At 45.6% G+C, this 20,226-nt stretch overlaps 1 protein-coding gene across 1 annotated transcript; it reads left to right on the top strand.

Moving 5' to 3' along the window:
• Positions 1–1,738: 1,738 nt before the first annotated feature.
• On the top strand, positions 1,739–4,903 carry Rassf10 (Ras association domain family member 10). The gene has a single exon (XM_059251495.1). It carries the CDS (start codon positions 1,862–1,864, stop codon positions 3,389–3,391), a length of 1,530 nt encoding a protein of 509 aa, XP_059107478.1. The 5' UTR covers positions 1,739–1,861; the 3' UTR covers positions 3,392–4,903.
• The last annotated feature ends 15,323 nt before the right edge of the window (positions 4,904–20,226 follow it).

Genomic DNA, 20,226 nt, shown 5'->3' with positions numbered 1-20,226 from the left:
TACCAAGTTCACGGTAACCCATTTTATAGCAATAAAAAACATATCCCTACCAGGTTTCTAACCCTTCAATAAAAACGTCTGCTGTAGGCTTACCAGGTCCTGCCATTTAATCCTTATAGCAGTCACTTTTGAAGTTATCCCTTAGGTCACAGTAAGTAAAAGCACCCAGTGTAAGTAAAAGCACCCAGCACCTGCAACTATGCTTCTGATAAATTCAAAAGCATATGCATGGCATTGAAGACTCTTCCTGACCTGGCTTCTGTCAGTTCATCCTCGTCCAATACTTCTGTCATTTAACTCCTTGTAGCCCAGTGACTGCCACGCTGTCTTGATTCTTCAGTTTGCACATTGATTCCTTCTGCCTGCCATGTGCCCCTTCCCCCTCCCCCATCTCTTTGTCCTTTGGAAAGTTCAGTTTCTTTTTCTGTCTTGCCCTAGATGGTACCTCCGATGGGAAGCCTTTGTGGACTCTCCCAGATGGGGTCTATACTGCTGTGCAGCATCCAGGCAAGCTCTCCTAATGCATAGTGACTTCCGTGGTCAGAACACAGAAGCCTTGGTGTTGGAAATGTTTATTGAGCTACAGCGAGCTCCTTGTAGGTCAGGAGATATGCTTGTCATCACACCACCGGACTTAGAGCACAGTAAGAACTCAGCAAATGTTCCAGGAAGAAATCATTCTATCGACAAAAGTACTTTACAAGAAATAGTGAGACATCCAAGGTCTTGAGGTAGGGGAGTGAGCTGTCAGATCTGTGCTTCCCAGGACAAGCTCCGAACAAGCCTTGTACTGAGAGGGTTTAAGAAGCTCAGCATTGTGGCTTTGGATTTGTGTTCTGATACTCGACTCAGCATTTCCGGAGCACATCTATATGCCAGAAAACAGCAGAAACAGTCATAGTAATGGCCCCAGTTTCCCCATTGGAAGCAGGGCTTGTGATTAATTTAGGCCTGGACCCCAGACTCCCTCTGTAAGTTTTTCTGTCAAGAAGGCTGTGGGAAATGGAGATGAGGGTCCACAGTTCCGATCTATGGGGAACTGAGCACGACTCAGACCACTGCACATCTGCTCAAGGATCCCACTGTGGTTGAGGAGGACTGGAAGGCTTAAGAGACAGAGCTTACAAACCTTAGCTGGTCAGGTAGTGGATCACAACGTCTCCACTAGAAACTGTTGGGTGCCTCAGTTTCTCCGTCTGTGCAAAGCGCAGTGTACAGAGGGTGCTAGCTACCCTGAAGGACCAAGACCACGTGTATCTGGGAGCGCTGGAAAAGCAGGAAGTCTGGTTATGGTGTTTCCAGCCAGTTCTCCACAGGAGGGAAGGCTGAGCCGAGGGGGGCGCAGAGCTGATGCCAGGTGAAGCCTGGGCTCAAGGCTTTGTGGCAGAGAGGTTCCCGAGTCCTTCTTTGCTCTGAGTGGAGAAAACTAGGAATTGGACTCCCGACGCCAGCAACCCGAGCCAGGGGCAGACCCAGCGGCGGGGCTGGGAGGGGCGAGTCTGGGCGCCGCGCCTGCGGTGCTCTCAGCCGCAGGCTCAGGGCGCTGGGGGCGGGAAGAGGTGGAGCCAGGTGGGGAGGAGCAAAACCCGGAGGCCTCGGGCACCGCGGGCAGAGCCAGAGCCGCTGGAACCCGGGCGCCCGCACGCTGCTTCGGGAGAGCCCGCCGTCCAAGCCGAAAGCAGCTGCTGCTGCCGGAGCCGCCGCCTGATTTTAGTGCACAGCGAGGGAGAAAGGCTAGTGACGCCGGAGACCCGGTCACGGATTCTCCCTCAGTTCGGGAGCTGCCAGGTTGCCCGCGCTGGCCTTGCCGCCCGCCCCAGTAGCGCCTAGCCGGATCTGCCCCTCGCGTCCCAATTACACCATGGATCCTTCGGAGAAGAAGATATCGGTGTGGATCTGCCAAGAGGAGAAGCTGGTGTCCGGCCTCTCCCGCCGCACCACCTGCTCAGACGTGGTGCGGGTGCTTTTGGAGGACGGCTGCCGGCGGCGACGCAGGCAGCGGCGGGGCCAGCGACGGGGGATGGCGGAGGACCCCTCCAATCAGTTGGAGCAGCCCGAGCCTCCGGACGAAAACGACGAGGATGACGACGACGACGTGATTCCCCAGGGCATGCTATGTGGGCCCCCGCACTGCTATTGCATCGTGGAGAAGTGGCGCGGCTTTGAGCGCATCCTGCCCAACAAGACGCGAATCTTGCGCCTCTGGACCGCCTGGGGCGACGAGCAGGAGAATGTGCGCTTCGTGCTGGTGCGCAGCGAGGCGTCGCTGCCCAACGCCGGGCCGCGCAGCGCCGAGGCGCGGGTAGTGCTCAGCCGCGAGCGCCCCTGCCTGGCCCGGGGAGCCCCGGCGCGGCCCAGCCTGGCTTTGACCCAGGAGAAGCAGCGGCGGGTGGTGCGCAAGGCCTTCCGCAAGCTGGCCAAGCTCAACCGGAGGCGCCAGCAGCAGCCGCCGTCGCCTTGTTCGTCCACGTCGTCGTCCACCGCCTCGTCCTGTTCGTCGCCGCCTGGGACCCACGAGAGCGCGTCGATGGAGCGCATGGAGACGCTGGTGCATCTGGTGTTGTCGCAGGACCACACTATCCGCCAACAGGTGCAGCGGCTGCGGGAGTTGGACCGCGAGATCGACCGCTACGAGGCCAAGGTGCACCTGGATCGCATGCGGCGGCACGGAGTCAACTACGTGCAGGAAACGTACCTGGTAGGGGCTGGAATCGACCTCGACGGGCCGGCCCCTGGAGAGGAGCCCGAGGAGGCGACACTGGCGGAGAAGGGGACGGAGGCGGTGGCACCCCTGGACAGCGAGGCTCAGGCGGCTGCACTGGAGGAGCTGGCCCGGCGCTGCGACGACCTGGTGCGGCTGCAGGAGGAGCGCGCCCAGCAGGAGGAGTTGCTGGAGCGCCTGTCCGCCGAGATCCAGGAGGAGCTGAACCAGCGGTGGATGAAGCGGCGCAATGAGGAGCTGGCGGCTCGAGAGGAGCCCCCGGAGCCCGACGGCGGTCCGGATGGCGAGCTGCTGCTGGAGCAGGAGCGGGTTAGGACGCAGCTCAGCACCAGCCTTTACATCGGGCTGAGGCTCAGCACGGACCTGGAGGCTGTCAAGGCTGACCTGGATTACAGCCAGCAGCAGAGGGACATCAAGGAGCGCGAGCTGCAGGGCCTTCTCCAGACTTTGCACACTTTGGAGCAGACGGTGGTGAATGATGGAGCTGTGGGTTGCGGCGGACCCTCGCGGGAACGTCAGCCTCAAACCTGTGCAGAGATGTGGGTAGACCAGGCCCGGGGACTAGCTAAGAGCTGCCCCGGCAACGATGAGGACTCGGATACTGGGCTGAGCTCCATGCATAGCCAAGACTCGGACTCGGTACCCCCTGTGTGCGAATCCCTTGTGTAGAAGTAGTAGGGAGCAAGTCTAGACGCTTGCAGTCTGCACTGGCCCAGCCTGCTCAGGGACATGAAGTGAGGCGGTGGGATGAGCTCAGAGTTCCCATGGAGGGGTCTCAAGAGTGGAGAGGACAACTGCCGGGCAGCATGCTCCTCTGACTCAGGATGAATGTGGGGGAGGGTCCTGGACAAGGAAGCCCTAAACTTCTTAAGCTTCAGAGGGAAAAGGAGGCAGGAGGTGAGAACCCCTCCCTATTTTTAAAACACCTTAGGTAAATCGACGAGGTCCAAGCCCATTTTCAAAACAAGAAAAAAGAAAAACATTGTGGACGTTTTAACCACTCCTTTGTATGGGAAGGACTGATGACAGCGGGAACTATGGTCTGTGGCATAAAGTGCTGTTTGTTAAAAGAAAACACTTGGATGAAAGGAAATTCCTTGAATGTTAATTGTGACTGGAAACGTGTTAAAACTAGCCAAAGAGGACGCACTAGTGTTGGTCTCTGCCTTGCCTAACATCTTTGATAAAACCCATAGACACCCAAATCCTGACTGTTTACATTTCTTCAGGTTTGGGAATTACCCATCTGCTAAATCATTTGCCTTTTATTTCTGTCAAAGGCCAAACCGCACTGCAATCTAAGGCTGGGTTTCTCCCTACTAAATACAATGTGTTAAAAGCCCCCCACCCCTACCTCGACTCCACCCCAAACGTAGCCCTTTTGAATTATAAGATCCTGGCACACATAATCCAGGGTAAAAATGTCGTCTGGCTCTTTGGGATGTGTTTCTGCAAAGGCAGAGGTGCTGTCTTCTAGTTCATGATGTCTATTCATTGACTATCCAATGACAGTTAAGAAAAAAAGGGGAGCTGCAGAATGAGGCACAGCCCGGTTTGCTGTTTTAACTATAACTTGAAAGCAAAGATCTTTGCATAGTGTTTAGATGTTAAGTCCAGCACTATGATTAAAATCAACCGTGACCTTCATGAAATTTACCCAGATCCAAGTCCAACTTCAGTATCTTTGGCTGGAGTTAAGGTTCTGGTTCAAGTAAACTGCAAGTGCCAATTAACTTCAAGTGCAAACACCAGTGTTTACTAGCTAAGGCCTCCAAAGAGGGGGGTGGCAATCTGATAGGCCACCATGTGTAACCAAATAGATTAACCATGACAGGGAGCCATGGTAAAGACGTATGAAAGTGAGCTAAGAACTTGAGTTGCTCCTGTCTGGCTGCCTCTCTGCTCGTGGCAGGGGAGATATAAGGGTGACATTGTCTCCTGTAGCCGGTGATAGTGCGGGGGGTGCTCAGTGTAATTGTTCCAGATATTTCAATAGGAACTTACCAGTTGTCGGAAGCTGTTTGGCCCGTGGAAGGAGCCTGCTGGTCCATTTCCCTGTGGAGCCCAGTACTTTCTGAGGAATGTGGATCTAATGTGTCTGGAGGAGGTAATAACAATGGGGTGTGTGTGTTGCCAGCGAGGTACAGAAGGCTGGTGTCAACTGAACTAGCGAGGGGCTGGCTCCCGTTTCCACAATGACAGGCAAAGGTAAGTTCGGGCCTTGGGAGTTCTTCCCTTGTGAGACCAACTGTCTGAGTGTCCCCAACAGGAAGGAGCATGTCTTCCTGAACTCCTCAGATCCACTGGAGTGTTTCCTTTACACAGACTGTCCCAACACTGATGCTGCTGTGGAATTCTAACACACGTGTCTGTTCTCACATTTTCAAGTAAAATCGAAATGAAAAGGTGGTTTTCTTAATTTCTTTTTAAAAGACCTTATTTGGTATAACTATGTTGCTGTTGTTGTTTAGTTTTTCGTCTGATGCAGAAAACATCCCCACTTAGTCTTTCTGATGAGGAAGAGACCCAAAGAAACTCCCTGTCCTCAGACAATCATTTGATTCGGTAAACACAAAGCTTAATGACAGCCTTCCTTTAGAGGCAGAGGTAAAATCCTCATTAGAGTGTGACAAATGCCACCTGTCTGAATGATTTCTGCTGGTAATGGGCTGATCTGGTGGTTTTTAAAATTATTGTGCTTTTTTTCCCTCCCCCCCAGGGTTGTAGGGGAGGTGGCCCTTGGACGTTTATTAACTCAGAAAGAACGTAGAAGTTGGCAGAGCGCGACTGCCTGGCAGAGAGGAGCTGTTTTTCTTTTGACTAATATTATTTTAAACTTTGACGGGCAGCTGACGTCAGCAAATATGCCTGAAACCTGCAGAGCAAATATGCCACATCACAGGAGGAAGGCCTGCGGGGTTTGAGAACCTTCCCGGTCCCTACCACCTGAAGATGTTTCCTACTTAAAACTACAGGCATCTGGGGGGCTTTGCTTCTAGGACAGTCCAAAGCATAGTCCAATTTGCTCTTTTCTTCTTTCATGCCAATCAGTTCTACTCCTGAAAGGTACTCTGTGTGAAGAGGAGAAAGGGGAATTGTGGGTGGGAGGAGAGGCGATAGTTTCTTTTGTGAAAAGTTCTTGTCACAGTAGTGTGTGTAGGCTCAAAGTCTCGTTGATGCTGAGTGTGTTCCATTTTCCTGCATAGGAATAGTTCTCGTGACACTAGGGGTGAGACGGCATCACAGCCACTGTCCCTGGAGGGGGACTCCTGCTCCCTGGTTGTTTTCAGGACCCCTTGAAATCCAGTGAACTTGTGAAGGGAATGCCGTAAGGCTGCTCCCCAGCCAGCCGGTCTTCTGGAATTAGGAGATCCACTGTGGGTCTGTTCCTATGCACCCCGCTCACGGTGTGCTTCCGAACCCAGGTCCCATGTGGCCTCGCTCTGTTTGTTTACCTCATTATCTAAAATGTGGTCCTTAGGCCTGTGAGAAGATGGCTTAGTGGGCAAAAGACACTTGATGCCTAGGCCCCACATGGTAGGAGAGGATTGACTCTGCAAGTTGGCCTCTGACCTCCACAGGTATGCCTTGTCATGCACCTGTGGCCACACACACACACACACACACACACACACACACACACACAATGTAAAAGAGATGGTTATTATCAAGTTGGCCTCTGACCTCCACAGGTATGCCTTGTCATGCACCTGTGGCCACACACACACACACACACACACACACACACACACTCTAAATGTAAAAGAGATGGTTATTATCACTATTATTGCTTTGCTCCTTAGAAAAGCTACACAGTACAATCTTGATGAAAAACCTGAAAATTGCATGAATTTGGGAAAGAAAAACCACACCCAATCTCTTACCACTAAACACACACCATGGCCAAAATTTGCCAAAGTTCTCTTCAGGACTTTCTGTGCATTTTGAAAATTTTGCTCTGTTGTTACACAAAATCATCTTGATATGATTACATTCATGCTTTGGCCCCATACCTTGGCCAACCACTTAGGAGCAGATCTGTTCAGCTGGTTAGTACTTCCTAGTTTCGGTGACAGCTCACGGCATCAATCCCACTCGACCTCTGTGCTAAGCTTTTCTGTGAGTGCATCTGCTCTGGAGACTCTCCTCCCCCTCCCTCACAAAGATTGCCTGAAAGAGATTTCTCACATTAAAGAACAGACACATGTATAAGTAAACTTCATGCTTACTGCCACACTGCTCTTCAAACAATTCATTCTAATTAAAAGTAAGCTATACATAAGAGTACCCATTCTATCCTAGATGTCATTAGATATTGTTTCTGTTGTTGTTGTTAAAAAACAGTTTCATCAAAATTAATTTATTAAATCACATGGCCTCAAAATCGGGGCTGAGCATCACTGTGCTACAATACCTTTGTGTTTGTAACAAAGGTGTGCTAGCTGGTGGAGGTGTTTAGGGGGCTGGGGTGCAGCGCAGTGGCAGAGCTCTCCTGTAAATGCTCATGGCCCTGGCTTTGTTCAAAAGCCACAATAACAATGAAAGCCTTTACCTAGAGCTAAGATGACTGGTAGCGAGCAGGGGTGTAGCTCAGCTGGTAGAGTTGCCCAGCAGGTAGGAGCTCTGGGTTTGATCCTCAGCGTTATGTGAAAACAGGCATACTGATTCATGCCTGTAATCCCAGCATTCAACAGGTGGAGGAGGAGGAGGGTTAAAGTCATACTCACAGTGAGTTTGAGGCCAGTCTGGGCTACATGAGACCTCATCTAAAAAAAAAAAAAAAAAAAAAAAAAGGAGGGCATAGTGTTCTCTTCATTTTTTCCTTCCTTCTCTGGGCAGATTTACCTGCTAGCAATCTTGTCTCCCATCAGAATTGGCTAATGATGTGAGGATAGGAGGGGCCAACCCTCCATAGGAGCAGGGCGAAGAAGATAACAGAAGAACTAGAGTTATAAAAACAAACAATTATCTTTTTCATCTGAATCTAGCGGGACAGTGATTCTTAAGAGGTGATGTCATGAAACCATTTGTATTTCTCTTTACACATCTCTACCGAAAATTAAACCTAAACACAATAAACACACAGGCCAAGTTGCTAATTAACAGCTGCTAACAGTTTAGATTCGTCTGGGGTTTTCTTTCTAGCTAGGACATTGCACTTGGGCTCATTCTTAAATTCTTTTTAATTTTTAGTTACCGTGTATCATTCAGTTCTTAGACTAGTTCCCCCCCTCTTTTACACTGATTTATTATTTATTTGGGGAGGGGCACATGCCACGGTATGAATATGGAAATCAGGACAAATTGTGAGAGTCCCTTTTCTTCTTGCGCCATGTGGGTTCTGGTGTAAGTCAGGTTGTCAGGCTTGGCAGAAAGCATCTTTACCCACTTAGCCATCTTGCCAGCCCATTCTCAAATTCGTTTTCTTTTATTTGTTTGCTTGTTTTCCAGACAGGGTTTCTCTGTGTAGCGCTGGCCATCCTGGAACTCGCTCTGTAGTGCTGGCCTTGAACTCAGAGATTCACCTGCCTCTGCCTCTGCCTCTGGGATTAGAGGTGTGTTCCACAGTGTGGAGTTGTTTGCCCAATCCACCTCCTTACAGGAAGGAGAGAGGGTGAGTGGGGAGGCCACTGTTGTTAGAATTCTTCCAAGAGGCTACATCGTGGGATGACATGAGTTTCCCTGCGTTCCTCTTGTGAGGTGGACCTTTTGAATCTCCACCTTTTACAAAGAAGCTAAGTTTGTCTTTCTGATCAATAACTGATATGAGATTCCAGCCCAACCCTGACCTCACATCCAGTGCCCTGTTTACTGCACACACCAGACACCCGCACACACAGAAAGGAGTCCTCAAAAGTCCCAGTACTGGAAAGGCTTAGCCATTAGCAAAGTTTTGTGTGTCATTTCCCCCAGGGAGGCAGAATCATCTCTCCCATATCCCAGAGCTAGTAATTATCTATCAGTTGAAGATTTAGCACAAGACAGAGGTGAGAAATTCCCAATAAACATGTGAGTGGCTATGAGAAATAGAAAAAAAAAAAAAAAAAAAAAGGACAGGCATAGTGGTGCACGCCTTTAATCCCAGAGCTTTAGGCCGGCAGATCGCTGTGATTCTGAGGCCAGCCTGGTCTACGTAGTGAATTCCAGGACAACCAGAGCTACACAGAGTGAGACTCTGTCTCAAAAACAAACAAACAAATCAACAGAAAGACAAACAAACAAACAAAAAATGGAGAAGAAGGAAAGGAAGGAAGAAGAAAGGAAAGAGGAAGGAAGGAAAGAAGGAAGAAGGAAGAAAGGAAATGAGAATTTTCACAAAAATTAACATGGACATATTAGTATGGAGGTTTTGACTGAATGCCCCAAGTGGGTAGCTGTCCTGCGGAGCAGAGCTGCGTGGTCAGCCACATGAAGTCCTTGGTGGCACCACCCCAAGCTGTACCAGAGCTGTCTCTAGCTTTGAAGTTTTATTGAAAGGGTCTCATGTAGCCCGGCCTAGTTTTGAACTCTCTATATGGCCAAAAGTGACTTTGAACTCCTGACCCTACTGCCTTCAGCTGAGTACTGGAAGTACGGGCATGAAACACTCTGCCAGTTTATGTGGAGCTGGGGATAGAACCCAGGGCCTCCTGCATGCCAGGCAAGCACTCTACCCACTGAGCCAAAGCTCCAGTCCACCCAGCACTTTTTGTTTTTGTTTTTTGAGACAGGATTTCTCTCTGTAACAGCCCTGGCTGTCTTGGAACTCCCTCTGTAGACCAGGCTGACCTTGAACTCACAGAGATCTGCTTATCTCTGCCTTCCACATGCTGGGATTAAAGACATGTGCCATCACTCCTTAGCCCCACTGAACACTTTTAACTGAGTCTTTTCTAGTGAGCTGCTGCATACAGGAATCTTAGGAAAGAGACAAGGGTAAGAGTTACTGTGCCTACAATGCCCCTGTTCCCATGCATTTAAGCCTGTGCAGCTGAGTTAAGGGCATCTTTGGGCATATGGCTCCCACTGCACATGTGGACATGAGGCTTAAAGACCACTGTTCATCTTCTGCCTCTTTATCCACTCCTTTGCAAATGATCCACACATGTGTAGGATGTACCTAGAGCTTTTAGGATGACATCCACATTTTTTTTAGCAGGATTGAAGTTGTTGGTTTTCCATCTAATGGCCCTTTTCTCAGGCCAACATGACCCTCAGTAAAGACTGCAGAAGTGAGTCAATGCTACTTCTTCATTCGGATCGCACCTCAACCCCCATTGACGCTCAGGGACACACCTCTATCTTATTTGACTTTACTGTGTGTTCCCTGTGTCAGTTGGCATTCCGTTAATGTAACAAAATGCTTTGAGGAATCAACTTAAAAGGAGAAAAGGATTATTTGGGTTTCCAGTTTTGAGCATTTCAATCCATGGTCAGTTTTGGACTTCTGTGGAGGCAGCACATTGTGGCAGGGAGGTCAAACTCATTATCAGGAAGTAAAAATGAGAAAGGAAATCTCATTGAGGACATTCCCTCCGTGACCCAAAACCTTCTGTTAAATCTACCTTTTAAAGTTTCCACAACATCCCAACAGCAATAAAATGGGTCCCAGAGGCTTTTGGGAGTCATTGCAGGTCTAAATTATAGTATTGCTATCTCTGGTTAATCTAAATCATCAACTTGAAGGCCTCTGGGCATGCCTATGAGGAATTATCTTGACTAGATTAATGAAGGTAGAAAGTCCGCCCATAGAGGGCGGCACCATTCCCTAGGCTGGCACCCTGCACTGTATGAAAAAGAGCAAGTGAGATGAACGCAAGCACTGCTTCTTGACTGCAGATGCCACCATGACCCAAAATGAGCCTTTTCCCCCTTTCTCTGCCAGGGTATCTTAATCACAGCAAGAGAAAAAAATCACTGAAGCACCATCATGACATTATTACTCTTCTAATCCATAAACATCTCAGGTACCTATTTATTTATGTTGTCTTTAGTTTATGGCAGCAATTGTATAGTTTTCTGTGCCCAATTTTTTACCTCTTTACTAAAATTATTCCCAAATATTTTATTTAATTTTTAAAAATTTTTTTATTTTATTTTTGTTGTTGTTGTTCCAGATGTTACAGCAAATGGAACTGTTTTCTTAATTTCCTTTCTGGGTCATTAGTCATTAGTGTAGAGAATTTTTGTGTATTAATTTTTATGCACTGAGACTTTGCTAAAGTGGTTGGTCACGATGCCTGTGCGTTTATACATGTGATCTTCATGCTAGTCTAGGTAAGAACATATCATTTGCAAGCAGAGATGCCACTTCTTTCTGATCTGTGTTAGTTTTAGTTCAATTTCTTGACTATTTTCTTTGGCTGAAACTTTTAATACATATTGAATAAAAGTGACAGTGGACATTCCTGTCTTATTTCTGCTCTTAGCAGAGAAACTCTCAGCCTTGCATTATTGCATATACTGTCAACCTTGTGTTGTCCTGGGTCATATTGAGGAAATTTCAATTTTTCTTTTTTTAAAATCAAGAAGGAAGGATGTTGAAATTTGTCAGCCAGGGTCTCAAAATATATAAATAAATTATATGAATATATTTATATATGCATATATATCATTATTTACATTTCTAAACATATAAGTAAAACCTGCTTAGTGTGTACAATGTTACTTGTATGTGTGTTTTTGGAGCTAACCAACTGATCTGCTCCTTCCTTGCTCTTTCCTCTGGTCTCAGCATCCCTTAGTTGCCTGTAGTTCTTTATGTAAGGTTGAGGCCTTTGATGTGTTTATCTAATTATTCTTTATCAATAAAAAATTGGGAGTCCAGTATTGGGATAAGAACCTGAATGATCAGAGAAGTGGCAGAGAAGTGACCAGTGACCTCCTATCTTTTCAGTTCCTCTGTCCAAAAGGACTGAGGTCCTCGTTAGCCCCTGCCTTACCACTTCTTTCTATCTGTCCTCAGTCCTTCAAAACCTTTATGGTTAACTTTGGTCAGCTAGTGTGTAGATGAATTTCTGAACAGTTTTATTAAATAAGAAACACAGAGCCAAATGCAGAGTTAAAAGCCCAAGAGGTCAGAGCAGCAGCCAAGAGCTAAGACCAAGACCATCTTCTTACCCCTCGCTGTCGCTGTTGTCCTTCCCCTCAGAAAGAGACTTACTTCCTGTGTATCTGTCTTTTTATTGACTTTCTGTTCTGCCTTCTCATTGGTTGTAAACCCAACCACATGACCTCCTCGTCACTGCCTGTCTACACAGACCTCCAGGTCTTTATGGTTGGTATTGAGATTAAAGGCGTGTGTCTCCATGCTGGCTGTATTCTTGAACACACAGAGATCTGCCTGTCATGTGATTGGGATTAAGGGCATACACTACCACTGCCAGACTTCTGCTAAATGGCTTGTTATTAGCTCTGACTCCCAGGTAACTTTATTTATTAACATATAAATAAAATCACATTTCAGCACAAATAAAATATCATCATACTAGTGGCTAGCTCTGCCTTCTGATTCAAAGCAAGCTTTATTGTCAGAATGTGATCAAAATATCACACATTTCCCTCCTTTTGTCTAAATAATAAGGGAAGGTTAAGGGGAGATATAGAAATGATAGAATAAAAAGGTAGATTATTGAATCTACTTTTAAACTAAAAAAGCAACTACTAGTCTTAAATATTTTACATTGGTACAAATTTTTGTATATTGATACAAATTTAAGGTAATCTTTGTGGTACTGTATATATGTTTCTACTCTTATTTAAGATATTTTTGTATTTTGATACAAATTTAAGGTTATTTTTTGTTAGAACATACTGTATATACATTTCTACTCTTATTTAAGGTATTGTACCTATGCAGCTCATTTAACAATGTAATGTAAATTTCTAGTCCTTGAAAGTAATTATTACAAACTATTTAGGATAATTAAGAAATGCAGGTTAGTAATTAGTCACCTATTACAATCAAACTTGTAGTCATGTTAGGTATGTTTTCAAGATCATACACAGATATATTTAGATAGATAAATGGTCTTCAAATACTTCAAAGACCTATAGAATATGTCATTTAATATGTTTAACAACCTAAGGCTTTTCATGACAATGAGACACATCTGCTCCTGGTGGCACCAATCTACTTCAAAAAAGGATAATGGGCATCAAAGAAACTCTATATGGAGTTTGTTTTCTTTATGACAAAAGCTAGCCATTTGGGTAAAAAAACTGCCCTTGCCTCAATTGCTGACTAGGTATACTGTCCAATCTGGACCAGCAGGATGCAAAAAAAAAAAAAAAAAGCTACTGCCAAACTTTGCCAAGACGAGGTAGAGCAGTCCTTCAAAATTCCCTGTTTCTGAAAAATGTCTGTCAGATACTAGGCCTGTAGACCAAAGACAGATGCCCTAACATTACAGAAGAATTTTGGGTGACTATCCAGGCAGCCAGATGTTCCTGTCATTAGGCAATATTACACCCTTCTGGGGTCTCTGTTGGAGTTAAAGACTAAATAATTAGACTTAAAGTTTTCTTTAGTTATGATAAAGGCAAATTAGGTATAAAACTTTAGACTCACAAAGATAAGATAGATAATAAAATATTTTCTCTAAATTTGCCAAATACAAATGGACTGGATAGTATAACTGTAATTCTTACTTGATAACTGTTTTTGCTATAATAATTTTACTATGTTAAAGTTAAAACATTCTTTTTTAATTAAACAAAAAGGGGAAATGCTGTGGAACAATCTTTGAACACTGTGAATACGTATTGCTCTCTTTGGATAATAAGGAATTGACTGGCCTATAGCTGGGCAGGAAGAGGTTGGGCAGGAGAGTCGGACTAGGAGGACGCTGGGAAGAAGAGTGGAATTACAGGAGTTGCGAGGAGACTCAAAGAGAAGCAAGATGAACATGCTGGGCTGAAAGAAGGTACTGCCACATGGCAGAGCATAGATAAGATATATGGGTTAATTTAAAATGTAAGAGCTAGGTACTAACAAGCCTAAGCCTAAGCTGAGCATTGAGAATTAATATTAAGTCTCTGTGTGGTTATTTGGGAGCAGCTCCAGAACAAGGAGAAACTCTGCCTACAGGCCTTCCTAGCTTGCCTACTCCATGTTAGCATGTCTATTACCACTGTTCTTTTAAGGAAATTAATTTGTTATTTATTCATCTGTTTGTGTTTATAGGTGTGTGTATAAAGGTGCTCATAGAGGCCAGAAGACAGTGTTTTGATCCCCTGAAGCTAGAGTTGCAGGCCATGTGAGCTGCCTGATGTGGCTGCTGGGAACTAAACTCAGGTCTTCTGGAAGAGCTCCTAACCACTGACTATCTCTCCAGATGCTTCCCCATCCCCACCCCTTATTCCACACTTTTCTAGTCTCTATTTTACTCATGTTTGTGCTCACCTTTGTTGTCACCTGCTTTGAGCTGAGCTTACTCCTCCTTTTCTAGACACTTAAAGGAGACATTGAGAGACCAAGCCAAGATCTTTTCATCCCAACACATGTTTAGTGCTATGAATGTCACCTTTAGCACAGCTTTAGCTGCATCTCAGTTGCTTTGATACTCTGTACTTGTTTTATTTCTGTTGCAATAAAATGCCCTGATAAGAAGCAACTTAGAGGAGAAAGGGTTTATTTTGACTTGTAAGGGTTTATTTCGACTTGTAATACCAGGTTACATCACATCATTATGGGGAAGTCAAGGCAGGAACTTCAAACAGCTAGTCACATCATATCCACAGCAGCAAGCAGAGACAGAATGAATGTGCACATGCTCACTTGTTTGCTTGCTTATGCTCAGTTCCATTTCCCCACTCTTAAACAGTCCAAGACCCCCTGCTCAGGGGATAGTGTTTCGTTTTCATCTATTTCAACAGTCCTTAACTTCACTTGTGATTTCTTCTTTGATGTATTCATTAGGAGTCTGTTGTTTAATCTCCACGTATTTATGAATTTTCTAGTTTTCTTTCTGTTATTTTTGTCTGTTCTATTGTGATGAAAAGACAGTTTTTAAAAAATTATTTCAATTTCCTTGGATGTATCATCTGTCTTGGAAGATTTTCCATGTGCCCTTGAGAAAATGTATATTAATCTCTTGGTGGGAACGGTGCTGTGTGTGTCTCTCCTGGGTAGTGTTGCCGAGGGTGTGGTTCCAGGGCCTGTTTCATTTCTCCAGCTGTTTTAGTTGAAAGAGGTCTATCAGACTCCTGCTATAACTGTAGAGTGTTGTAGAGCTGTTCCTCCCTCCGTTTAGTCGACATCCGCTTTGCTCTTTGGTTTTCTGATACTTGATGAATATATGTTTATAATTGCCATGTCTCTGTGGTGAATTGATCTTTTTATTAGTATTTGATGTCATTCTTTGTTTTTTGTGTGTGACATATTTTGTCTTTATGTCCATATTGTTTATTAGTATTAACAAGGCTACCACAGCTCTCTTTTGGTTACTGTGTATATACAATATATTTGTCTATTATTTTACATTTAGTATGTTTTTGTGTTTGATTTTAAAATGAGCTTTTCTTCTGTATTTGTTGTAACACCATTTCCACATGTCTATTTATTGAACTATTTATGTGGAGTTTGGTTTTCCCCTTGAATATCTAAGCTCAGGTGAACTTCCTGCCTTGGTCTCTCAGGCAACTGGGACTGCATACACTTGTCACCATTTCTGGATAAGGACATTACTAACTTTGAGCCAGGCATGGTGGCACACTCCTGTCATCCCAGGACTTTTAGGCAGAGACATGGGGAGTCATAGTTCTAGGCTAATGTGTGCTAGCTAGTTTTATGTCAACTTGACACAAGCTAGAGTCATCTGAGAAGAGGAAGTTTCAATTAAGAACATACCTCTATAAGACTGGGCTGTAGGCAAGCCTGTAGGGCATTTTCTTAATTAGTGATCAATGGGGAAGGGCTTAGCTCATTGTGGTTGATGCTGCCCCTGGGCTCCTGGTCCTGGATCAATTAGAAAGTCGGCTGAGTGGGCCATGGGGAGCAAGCCAGTAAGCAGCACCCCTTCATGGCCTCAGCATCAGCTCCTGCCTCCAGGTTCCTGCCCTCACTGCTTTTGGTGATGGACTGTTATATGGAACTGTGAGCAGAATAAACCCTTTCCTTCCCAAATTGCTTTTGGTCATGGTGTTTCATCACAGCAACAGTAACCCCAATTAAGACCCCTGGGCTAATTGGAAGAGCCTATCTAAAAAGAAATTAAAATAGATGATTTTGTCTTTGTCTAATAATTTGTACACAAGAACTTCATCATGAGAAGTTTCTAGTAGCTGCTCTCCTTCCTGCATGTAGACCGTGTTTCCTTGTCTCTTTGCATGGCCCATAATTTGTTGTTAAAAACCGGACATTATAAACAATATAACATCCCAACTCTGGAAATCCAAGTCTTCTCTTTCTTGTTGTCTTTGATAGTTTCCTTCTGTTTGTAAATTCTGCTTGTTTGATTAGTAACTTTCTTGAATGAATTTTGTAAAGTATTTCTTTATCATGTGGCCACAGAAGTCTACATAGGTAGCCTAGTGGTCGTTAATGATTGGACAGAGTTCCTCAAATGCTAGTTCATGTCTCAGCCGTTCCCAAGGGGCTCTGTGTGTGAAGGCTATGTCTGCACTGTAGACTCAGTTTACTGAACTTCATTTCCCTTGGCTCAGAGCCTGGAGGCAGGCAGAGTTGAGAAGTTACTGCCTTCTTAGGTCTTCCCTGGTAACATGCACTCCATATTCAGGATGAGACTGTCTAAACTCTTAGAAAAGTATCAGAGTCCCCAAGAGCCTCTATGGGCATTTTATTCACTAGCTTTCCCTTTTAATTTTTTCTTTATCTTCTCTCTCTCTCTCTCTCTCTCTCTCTCTCTCTCTCTCTCTCTCTCCCCCTTTTGGTCAGCTTCTTGATTTTCTGCTATAATCTCTGCTTCAAGCAGTTGTGATATTAAGCAATTGCCTGCAACTGCAGGGGAAGAGGATCAGGTGAAATAAATACCAGTCAGACAGGCCAAAGGATGGTGACATTCAGAGAAACCCATCCTGTCCTCTGCAGTCCTGGTTTGCAACGTGATCGCAGGACTGCTGGTTTGCACGGCTATTGATCACAGGGCTGCTGGTTTGCACTGTTATTGATCATGGGGCTCTTGGTTTGCACAGCTATTGATCACGGGGCTGCTGGTTTGCACGGCTATTGATCACGGGGTTGCTGGTTTGCACAGCTATTGATCACAGGGCTGCTGGTTTGCACGGCTATTGATCATGGGATTGCTGGTTTGCACGGCTATTGATCACGGGGCTGCTGGTTTGCACGGCTATTGATCACAGGACTGCTGGTTTGCACAGCTATTGATCACAGGACTGCTGGTTTGCACAGCTATTGATCATGGGGCTCCTGGTTTGCACAGCTATTGATCACGGAGCTGCTGGTTTGCACTGTTATTGATCACAGGGCTGCTGGTTTGCACAGCTATTGATCGCGGGGTTGCTGGTTTGCACTGTTATTGATCACAGGACTGCTGGTTTGCACTGTTATTGATCACAGGGCTGCTGGTTTGCACGGCTATTGATCACAGGGCTGCTGGTTTGCACAGCTATTGATCACAGAGCTCCTGGTTTGCACAGCTATTGATCACAGGACTGCTGGTTTGCACAGCTATTGACCATGGGGCTCCTGGTTTGCACAGCTATTGATCATGGGGCTCCTGGTTTGCACAGCTATTGATCACGGAGCTGCTGGTTTGCACTGTTATTGATCACAGGGCTGCTGGTTTGCACAGCTATTGATCGCGGGGTTGCTGGTTTGCACTGTTATTGATCACAGGACTGCTGGTTTGCACTGTTATTGATCACAGGGCTGCTGGTTTGCACGGCTATTGATCACAGGGCTGCTGGTTTGCACAGCTATTGATCACAGAGCTCCTGGTTTGCACAGCTATTGATCACAGGACTGCTGGTTTGCACAGCTATTGACCATGGGGCTCCTGGTTTGCACAGCTATTGATCATGGGGCTCCTGGTTTGCACAGCTATTGATCACGGAGCTGCTGGTTTGCACTGTTATTGATCACAGGACTGCTGGTTTGCACTGTTATTGATCACAGGACTGCTGGCTTGCACTGTTATTGATCACAGGACTGCTGGTTTGCACTGTTATTGATCACAGGGCTGCTGGTTTGCACAGCTTTTGATCACAGGGCTGCAAAGGTTTGTTTTCCTGTGATTCTGGGGCTGCTGGTTTTCAAGGCTACTGTGGAGCTGGGGAAGGAGGCGGATTAATGTAAATGTAAGCACCGGAGAGCACCAGCATTCTGGATCTTCTCATTCAATTATTTTTCTCCTTCCTTCCTTCCCTCCCTTCTTTCTGTCTCCTTTCCCTGCTCCTTTCTTTTGATACAGGGTCTCATTACGTAGATCCAGACTGACTTCAAACTTGTGATCCTCCTGCCTCCCAAGTTCTGGGGTTACAGGTCTCTTTGGCTTGTTGACTACTCAGAATGTTGGAATCTGCAGAATTCTGGGAGAGTTTTGGCTGTTTTTTTTCTGTCAAGTGGCGTTGTGGAGGTTCTCACTGTGTTCCTCTCTGCTACAGCGCTAAACCGGATGTTTCCCGTTTCCCCTTTCATTGAATGGATAGAATTTTCTTTGGCCAATTTGAAAGCAGCGCCTTTAATTTAGCTCTTCTGTTTCTCCAGACTTACCCAGAACCATACTTAGGTTTCTTCTGTCTGACCAATTTAGAAACTTATCAAACCTATGTTTGCCCTTAAGCAAGAGATGGCCAGTGAGCAACCCACTCTCTTGTCTCTGGCTTCTCTCTTCATAATGGTGTCTTTTTCAATGATAGTTCTAGGAAGCCTTCCTTAGCTGGTAAGAGCCTCTATCAATATATTTTATTGGGATTATATGAAATGTATACACTGCCTTGAGCAAAATGATAATTTCATATGGCTTAGTCATTCAAGTCAAAAATAGGAAAAGGCTGAGACGGTGGCTTCATGGACAACATGCGGGCATGCAAGTGTGAGGACCCGAAGTCAAATCCCCAGGACCCACATGAGCTGGACACTGGAGGACACATCTGTAATCCCAGGGCCCTTACGTGGAGCTGGAGCTGGTGTGAGACTCTCTGGAAACTCAAGGTAAACTAGCTTAGAGGAACAGAAGACTGCCTCAAACACCCCAAGCTGTCCTCTGACTTTGTAAGCATGCTGTGGTACACACATAAACACACACACACACACACACACACACACACACACACACACACGACAACAGCACTGAAAGACAAATCATTCCAGCACTCAATACATTTTTGAGGGCAAGGCCGTTTTTCTTAGTCATGTCTGAGTGGGGCAGCCATAGCTGATACGTGGTCTGTGTTCAGTTGAACCTGGCTCAAGTCTGAAAGCTGGTCTTACTAGGTCCTTTTTTCCTTTTTTGACCACAGACACAGGGTGGTGGTGGTGGTGGTGGTGGTGCACACTTTTAATCCCAGCACTGGAGAGGCAGAGACAAACAGATCTCTGAGTTCGAGGTCAGCCTGGTCTACAGAGTGAGTTCCAGGATAGCCAGGGCTACACAGAGAAACCTTGTCTCTGAAAAAAACAAAACCAAAAACAACGCCCCCTCAAATTTCTACCTCTTGACCACAAACATAGACCTTCCCTAAGGGGCTCTTGGACTTGTTGCAAAGAACAACCTGAAATTTTCTTTTCATTTCTTCTTTTTTAAAGGAAACAGCTGCTTCCTTGGGCTCCAGTTTGCTTGGCTCAGGTCGACTTAAATATCAGGTCTGCTGTGTGCTACACCCAGGATTTAGGTTACAAAAGCAGGAGTAAGTGAAATCCCTGTGGGGTTCTGGTTTTGGGGGTGGGGGTGGGGGCAGCAGGTCGACTTGGTGGGTGAAAGCACTCGCCACAAAACCTGATGACCTGACTTTGGTCTCTGAGTCCCACCAGGCAGAAGGGAGAATAAACTTGTCCTCTGACTTCCACATTTGTGCTGTATACACACACACACACACACACACACACACACACACACACACAGACACACACACAAGTAAATGTAATTTAAAAATTTTTTTAAAGATTCTGGTTTGGGGACTTATTTATTTATTTATTATTGAGACAATGTGTCACTGTGTAGCTCGGGCTGGCCTGGAACTTACTTTGTAGATCAGGTTAACTTCAAGGCTGATGTCATACTTAAAAGATCCATCTGCTTCTGACTCCCAAGGGCCGAAGTTAAGATATGGATCACCATGCTTGGCCTGGTATTGAGATTTTAAAAGTGATCCGATCCATCCATCACCTTCACACTTTCAAAACTGCAATTCCACTTTTAAGAACCTCTCAGAACATTTGCACATGTAAGAGTGAAAATTCATAATTTTTTCACTACGTCACTGTATGTCAGAGGGAAAGATGAGAGATCATCTCGGTAGGAAAGTAGTTCTACGGACTCTTCTGATTGTATTATTTCATTGTGTGGCTTCTGGAATCACACACATCTGCACTGTGAACACGG

Source organism: Peromyscus eremicus, chromosome 1, assembly GCF_949786415.1.
Source record: "Peromyscus eremicus chromosome 1, PerEre_H2_v1, whole genome shotgun sequence".
NCBI lineage: Eukaryota > Metazoa > Chordata > Mammalia > Rodentia > Cricetidae > Peromyscus > Peromyscus eremicus.
This window is presented reverse-complemented; position numbering and strand designations above follow the sequence as displayed.

Coding starts and splice junctions, on each gene's coding strand:
- Rassf10 (XM_059251495.1), top strand. CDS start 1,862: ATGGATCCTTCGGAGAAGAAGATATCGGTGTGGATCTGCCAAGAGGAG.